Source organism: Macaca mulatta, chromosome 1 (genome assembly GCF_049350105.2).
Source record: "Macaca mulatta isolate MMU2019108-1 chromosome 1, T2T-MMU8v2.0, whole genome shotgun sequence".
In the NCBI taxonomy this organism is placed as follows: Eukaryota; Metazoa; Chordata; class Mammalia; order Primates; family Cercopithecidae; genus Macaca; species Macaca mulatta.
Window position 1 is genome coordinate 18,284,082 of NC_133406.1, and position 8,086 is coordinate 18,292,167.

The window sequence follows — 8,086 nt, forward strand, 5'->3', positions numbered from 1 at the left end:
CATCTGTAGGAGGTACACTGCTGTTCTTCCTCCTGCACCTCAGCTAGCGCAGGAGTTTGCAGGTGGCTCTGAGCTGAGCCCATAAGGACAATGCAAACCAGGACCATGTTAGTGGGCCTCAGTAGAGTCCTAGCAATAGCCTGCCCCACTCAGCAGTGGGTCTCAGGGTGGACCATTTAACTTCTCATGGCTGCATCCTCATCTGTCGCCAGCTTAGACATTCTGGACTTGTTGCAGAATGTGCCTGCCCAAAGGGAACCCCAGGATTCCCCCAAGCCCTCCCTGTCTTGATTGCCCAGTCCCTGCCAGGGGATTGCCCTGGCGAGCAATGCCCCCACTGCCACTGCTACTCACTCCTCAAGTGGACATAAAATGGACTCCAAAAGCCACAGATGCCTGCCCAGCAGGCTGTACTGGCTCCTGGGGCAGGGCTGTTCCCGGATGCCCGCCTCCTTCCCATCCTCCCTGTCCCTCCCCTCCCCCAGCCTTCTGCAGGCCTGGCCCGGCTAACCGCACCAACTGTGCCTGCAGCTGCCGCCGCCTCCAGCTCCTGTCTTGCAATTGGTTGTTTTGTTCAGGAGAGGTTTGTTTTTGTTTTTGTTTTAAACCAAATCGCACCCAACGAGGAGAAAAATACAAAAGGAGAAAACTCAGAAACTCTCTCCAAGTAAACACAAATTAGTCATCAGGTATAAACTGGGGAGCTGACTGGATGTGTGACCGATTCCTCTGCGGGTCACTGTTTCTGGGAATTGGTGTGCACCCGGGCCAGTTGCAGGGGTTCTGCGGACGCATGTGTGGAACGGCAGCTAGGCCGTGGGCCTGGGAGTGGTGTGTATGTAACAGCCCACATGCCCACATGTGCAAGGTGCCTGTGACTTGCCTTAGTGTGTGTGCCCAGGTGGGGTACACGTCTGTGCCTGTGCATGCTCCACATGTTGTGCTGGTTGCCTGTGCACTGGGGAGCATTGTCTACGCGTGAGTGTCCTGCATGTGCATGTCAATCCTGGATGTACAGTCGTTCCTGTGAAATGTTGTTTGGGAGGCCATGAGAATGGGGTTACCTGAAGTTACAGTCCTGTTATAGGACGATCTTAGGTGTCTCAATTGCAGGGGCCTTGACAAACCTGAAGTGAGCCCAGACTGCTGCCTGGAGATGCCTGAATCCCTGAGGGAGGCACGCAGACCCCTCCCCCGCCCTCCCCCGCCCTCCCCCGCCCTCCCCCGCCCCGCTGCCCTACCGCCAGGTGGTTTTCCTGGAGCACTAAGGGCCGGTCACCCTGGAATGTTTGCTTTCAGGGACTGTTCTGTTTACTTTGTACATCATCGCGGCTCAGCTGAAGACACAGACTTTCCTCTATTAAGCACACTGAATAATTTACAAAGGGAAAAGCCTTCTTTCTTTCTTTCTTTCCTTCCTTCCCTCCTTTCCTTTCCTTTCTTCCTTTCTTTCTTCTCTTTCTTTCTCCTTCCTTCCTCCCTCCCTCCCTCCCTCCCTCCCTCCCTCCCTCCCTCCCTTCCTTCCTTCCTTCCTTCCTTCCTTCCTTCCTTCCTTCCTTCCTTCCTTCCTTCCTTCCTTCTTCCTCCCTCCCTCCCTCCCTCCCTCCCTCCCTTCCCTTCCTTCCCTTTCTCTCTCTCTTCCTCTCTTCCTCTCCTCTCTTTTTCTTTCTTTCTCTCTTTCTTTTTCATTCATCCTTTCTTTCACATGGCCTTTCAGTGAAGAAAAGCCACATTTCTAGCAAGGTCTGGAGATGCCAGACGCTGCCATTCATAGCTGTCTGCTCATCCCTGTCGTGTGCCCGGCACTATGGAGGCCATGGGGCCTTTGGGGCTGTCCCAGAACAACTGACAACCCCTCCTGGGGGTCAGGGGAGCAGCACAGGGAACAGCAAGCCCACCGTGCAGGAGAGGCTGTGGTCACGTCCCACGCTGTGCACAGGTTTGCTGGGGGGTTGTCCACACGGGCTAGAGGGGTGTGGGCACTTTCAGGGAGGTGTCCTGGATTTACACTGAGAATTGGGAGAGGAATTGCCTGGCCAAAAACAGATGGGTACAGACAAGGAGGGCTGGACTGCATGGTGGCTGCTCCCCATCAGGCTGGGAGATCCCACCCGATACTCCCTCTTCTTCTTTCTGTGCACCCGCTTACACTCAGGTACACAGCTCCTTGCATGAGACCTGGGGGTGATGTCACCTTCTCTCCAGGTTGAGCCTATCACCTCTCTGCCTCCCAGCCCCTCCCAGCCAGTTCCCTGAGTCACCCCCTCAGTGCACTCCTTGCCCTGGGCTCCCTGGAGGGCAAGCCTGGCTGTCCACTGCCCTCCAATGTCCCCTTGGCTTTGTGCTCTGCCCACCCTCCCCAAGCACAGCTGTGTTTGACAAGAAGGTGGTGCTGGGGAGGAGGGCCCTCAGCCCCACGGTCCCACGGGCTGCTGAGACATGCACCGCGTAGTGCTGAGCCCCACTGCAAACGATGCCCAAGCCACAGAGGTCTGCAGGGAACCTGGTAACGCTTGTGATTTCCCTATGGCCCACTGCCCCCGACCCCCTGTGACTCCATGCTGCAGAAAGAATCTCCATGCTCATCCTCAGCCCTTTTGCTCCTGATTTTACAGAAATCTGTAAGATACGACGTAAAGCCCCTAACTCCCCTAATTAAGAAACAGATAGGGGTGCGGGAATGAGGACCAGACCAAAGGGACAATCTCAGTTGCAGACAAAGGAAAAGGCAGAACAGATTCTGAAAATGAGTCCGTGGGAACAACAGCAACATAGTAGACCTGGGTTAAGATCAGGAAAGGGTCTGCCCTGGGTGGAGACAGTGGGATGAGGAAGGGACAGAGGGCTGGTACAGGGGCATGGGCTGGGTGGCAGGTGAGGGTGCATCTTGGCAGGGGCTTGTGTGTATCAAGGGCCCTGGCCTATGAATGAAGGCCTCACCCAGCATTTGGGGCAATGCCAGAGGAGATAACACTAAGGAAGACAGCCCCTTGGAGCGGAGATCTGGGACTCTAGAGTCACTGGGCAGGCCTTGGTGGCCCTGGTCCCAGGAGGGGAGACTCTAAAGAGGGAGACAAAGATGCCCTCCATGCTGGTTTGTGTGCCCAGCTTTTATCTTGGAGAATTCTAACTTTGACAAAAAGTAGGTGAGTTGTAGAGTACAGATTATACTTTAAACTAAGTGACATCAAGACAGACTGCGAGGACGGGGACCCTCCTAGAGTCAGGAGGCAGTGGTGTTAGGTTGCAATGACAGCAGTAGAAATAACAAGGACTGGCACTGATTCTTTACACACCAGGCTCTTTGCTAAGTGCTCTACTCTTGCTAACGCAGCTGACCCTCATGAGGACCCCGTAAGTTGCGTTATTGTCCCCATTTTAAGGAAGAGAAAAAGTGCTTCCAACCTTTTCATATCAAGCGCCTGTAGAGAACATGAACATTTATACAACACCCTGGATCAAACAGAAAGAGCTGCTGCTGCCAGTCAGGGGCTCTGCTCACCGGGAGCCCAGGAAATCAGTTTCTCTGGAACTCTATTTCTCAGGACTCCTGACATCAACTGCAGGGAAATCTCCGCCCATAGTTAAAAATGCGCCCATAGCCTGCAGCCTGGGCAGCTGCCCACGCGCCCATTTGTTCATGTGTTGAGGCCAGAAATAAGCCCAGGGAGACCTAACAGTCACGGGCAGAGGGTCAGAGGTCACTGTTTTATGTCTTGTAACTTCTGCTTTTTTATTTTGGAAATGTCCTTTTTCTTACTTAGCAAAGCATGATCTACTAATCCTGTCTGTAAAGTGCAACCCCACATGATCTGCCAGTGCCCTGACCTCACACTGCAATTGGCCATATGCAGAGAACCAAAACCAATCACAGCGTGGCTTTGGGTTGTGGTGTGGTGAGGAAGGTGCCTGGGAGCTTTTACCCCAACTCTGATAGGGCCACTGAATGCTCACTGTGATTTCCCCACGAACATGGCACCTTGTGGGATCAACTACCCGGCGGGTGAAGATCAAGGCACCTGTGTGCCTATGCCTGCAGTCACTCCGCCACCCCCGCCCCACACATATGTATATGCATATCCACGCACGTGTGCACACAGTCACACACATGCACACACATAGTCAAATTCCTACACACACAAGTGCATGCACACACACGCACCCCACACTGCCTACCGCAGGAAACAACAACAAAACGCTTACCGCTTCGGAAACAGCCGCTTAGGTTTACCTTGGCCCTGCCCATGAAGAGCCCAGAGGTTTTGTGAATGTGCATTAAAAAAAACCTTAAATCATCAACATTATTTTAATGTTGGGAGATAGAGAGGAGGTAGTTATGGTGAGTCCTCTGCTACTCATATGTAAGATGAGACTCAGAGCTAATCATCATCATAATGATAATAATAGTATCAGTGATAGTAATAATGTGACAATAGCTGTAATGTACTGGAAACCTTCTGTGTGCTAGACATTGGCCTGCGTTAGTCATTATTGTTTCCATTTTACAGGTGAGGAGACTGGGGCTCAGGGAAATTAAGTGATATGACTATATGCATAAGACAAATTGGCAGGATAAGACGGGCACTCAGGATCTCACCTGTAGGACCAGCATCCCTTGTACTGCCCCTCCTTGCCCAAAAGCCACCTGACCCCACGGTAGCCACTCCCAGGCCCGTACCCACCCGGAGGGAATGGAAGCCAGCCCAGCTGGCGCCGGGTCAGAGGTAGAGCCCTGACTAATCCAGCACCGCAAATATTGACATGGTGTTTCAGGCACAAGCTGGCACCTCTTGGGACCCAGTGACCAGCTGGTACCTCTTGGGGAGACACCTCCAGACTGTCAGAGGTGGGGCACTGTTCACCCTGATCTCTGGGAATGGGGGATGCATGATTCTGGGGAGAAGATTCCTGCTTCCCTTGTATTCCATCTGTCACACAGTTGCTGAGACCTTGCTGAGCTAAACATCCATCCACACTGAGCACCCTCAGCTCTGGGCCAGAAGCCACAGAGCACTGTACATACGTGATCTCAGTGTTACCACACACACAGGGTGGGGGCCTGTCCTTGTGGATAAGGTTTTGATTCGTGCCTATCACCTGCTGACAAGACCCGCTCTGACTCCAGGTCCTCAGCCTCGGTGGGAGTCAGAGAGCTTGAGGCAGTACAGCCAGATGCCTCGGGCCCCCACCGCAGAGCATCCCAGGCCTGTTATCATTTTCTGCCTCCAAACTGCAAAGCTTTCCACAGTAGACTGGGGTGATGCACCTCTGTTGCACTGAGCGTAGCCGGCCCCTCCCAGCTCCCGTTTCCACTTCCTGCGCGAGCTTCTGAGCCTCGGCGTCGTCTGTGCTCCTTCCCCTGCTCGCCCCACTCACCCCTGGTCGTTTCCACACAAAGGGGACCTGCGGCCTCTCGCTGTAGAACAGGGAGGAATTGCTGGCCGGAAAGTCTGCATCCTCAAAAAGGGTGCCTCTCTGCAGGCACTCCTGCCTCAGTTGCTCAAAGTTCTGGCCTGAGGAGTGGGTGGTCCGGGCGTCCTTGGGAACCGGGTGTGCCTGGGGCCCTGGGGCCCGGTAGAGGTAAGGCATAGCTGCTCCCTGGAAGGCCGGCTTGGGCCCGGCAGTGGATGGAAAAGGAAGTGAAGGAGTGAGCTGTGTGTGCCGGTCAAGAAGGAACAGCTCAGAGGGCTCCTGGGCTGAGTGGCCCTCACCTCCACCTGTTTTCTGGGCACCTCCCTGTTAGACTGAGATGGGACACGCCCTGAGGGAAAACAGCAGAGACAGCCCTTTGTCCACTCTGTGCTCCTGCAGACCCAGAGGCAGCTCTGGGGCCTGGCACGTTCCACTCAGAGGCGGCACCTCTGCGTAGTGCACTCAGGGGGCCTAGTGGGGGAGAGAGGATTGCTTTAGAAGGAAAAAGAGCAAGAAACCCAACTGGTCCAGGAGGTGGCTTTATGGAGAAGTGCACGGTGTGGCCTTGAGTCACATCTCCTACATCAGAGAATGGCAGAATGTTGTAGTCGGAAGGGAGCTTGGTGAATGAAAACAGGATGTATTATGTGAACACAGCTGGCACAGCTCCTGCACAGGCAATCCCATAGTGAGTAAGAGCTGGCTGGGGTCAGCAAACTTTTTCTGTAAAGGCCCAGATCATGAATATTTTCAGCTTTGTGGGCCATACAAAGTCTGTACTGCAACTGCTCAACTTTGCTGTTGTAGTGACAGAGCAGCCATAGATGTGACACAGATGAATGGGTGTGGCTGTGTTCCAATAAAACTTTATTTACAAAGGCAGGTGGGGGCCATATTTCTTCCAACCTGACCCCTGATAGAGGACAACACACCGAGGACATCTGCTCCTCCTCTAGGGCACATATGCCTCTCTAGTTCTCTAATAAAGTTCGTTGTTGTTACAGTCCTGCAAATAGGATCTCACGTCTGAGAAAAAACAAATGTTAGAGGATGGAGGTGGTTTGATAAATGTGTTTGCCTATAGAAATGATTAATACAGGCTGGGTGTGGTGACTCACACCTGTAATCCTAGCACTTTGGGAGGCCAAGGAGGGTGGATCACTTGAGGTCAGGAGATCGAGACCAGTCTGGCCAACATGATGAAACCCTGTCTCTACTAAAAATACAAAAAATCAGCCAGGTGTGGTGGTGGACGCTTGTAATCCCAGCTACTCGGGAGGCTGAGGCAGGAGAATCCCTTGAACCTGGGAGGTGGAGGTTGCAGTGAACTGAGATTGTGCTACTGCATTCTAGCCTGGGTGACAGAGAGAGACTCTGTCAAAAAATAAATAAATAAATAAATAAAAATAAAAAAGAAAGAAAGAAAAAAGAAAAGAAATGATAAATACTGGAGGGGGTAGATAGCCTAAATACCCCAACTGGATATCACACATTCTGCGCATGTAACAAAATAGCATATGTACCCCATCAATACGTACAAATATTATGTATCAATAAAAATAAGTAAACAAAAGTATTAGTCACCGTGTGAAAACCCTGATGTTCTAAGCACTTTATAATGATTTCTGTGTGATTCTCTAACTAGTCAAAGTTGGGGTTTGGAGACAAGGGGTCTTGAGTTAATGGGTGCAGTTAAAAGGCCATGATGTGAATTTTTATATAAGCTCTCAGTTCCCAGGAATGTGCACTCAGTCTGACACACGTACTCTCTAGTAGATCCTGCATATGGTTTTACAGGGGAGGGGTAGACATTAGAGTTGGGGATATTTGGCTTTCACTCTGCTATGGCCTGATTGCTTGTATTTCCCCCAAGATTTGTATGTTGAACCCTTACCCTGCAAAGTAATGGTATTAGAAAGTGGGGCCTTTAGGGGGTGGTTAGGCTGGAAGGGTGGAGCCCTCATTAATGGGATTGGTGCCATTATGAAAGATTAGGTCCAGAGAACCCCCTCCTCCCTTCCACCGTGTGAGGACACAGGAACCACAAAGTAGACCCTCACCAGGCATGGAATCTGCCAGCGCCTTGATCTTGGACTTCCAGCTTCCAGAACTGTGAGCAACACATTTCTGTTGCTTATAAGCCGCCCTGTCTGTGCTGTTTTGTTATAGCGGCCTGAATGAACTAAGACAAATTCCCAGTTTTGCCTGGAGTGATCTTGAGCGAGTTATCCATGTTGTCTGTCCCTGCTTCCGAGCTGTGAATCGGGACAATCGGTGCTGCCTCCTAGAGGCATGGCAGGTTTGTGGAAACAAAGCCACTTGCAGAGTCGGGCACATGGAAGGGATCAGGCGTTGCTGGTTCCTCCCTTTCCCCTATCCTCTCTGCACCCCCCGCCCCTCCCACAGATGCTGACTTTCATGGTCTCCTTCTGAGCCTGACTTGCCTCAACTTGCAAGGCTTCTCTTGTGTCTCTTTGTTTGCACAATGAGGGACTTTGGAACTTGGGGTCCTCTGGCTGGGACCAGAGTGCAGTTCTGGCCCGTCCAAATGATTCTTGGCTAGAGATGATGGAGCTGCCCACGAGCATCGCATTGCCCGCTGCCCTGGCAGATGGCTCTGGTTTGAAGTGATTAAGGAGGGCAACCCGGGGAGACAGGTGTGGCAACATAAGGG

At 52.3% G+C, this 8,086-nt stretch overlaps 1 protein-coding gene across 7 annotated transcripts in view; it reads right to left on the reverse strand.

Moving 5' to 3' along the window:
* CAPN9 (calpain 9) overlaps nucleotides 1–5,746 on the reverse strand; it is a 75,240-nt gene extending 69,494 nt beyond the window's left edge. For all 7 annotated transcript variants that reach the window (XM_077998847.1, XM_015126057.3, XM_077998850.1 and 4 more), the window contains exon 1: nucleotides 5,377–5,746. In XM_077998847.1, the coding sequence (XP_077854973.1) occupies nucleotides 5,377–5,589 (213 nt within the window). In that variant the 5' untranslated portion in view covers nucleotides 5,590–5,746. The remainder of the gene's footprint in view (nucleotides 1–5,376) is intronic.
* Nucleotides 5,747–8,086: the final 2,340 nt, after the last annotated feature.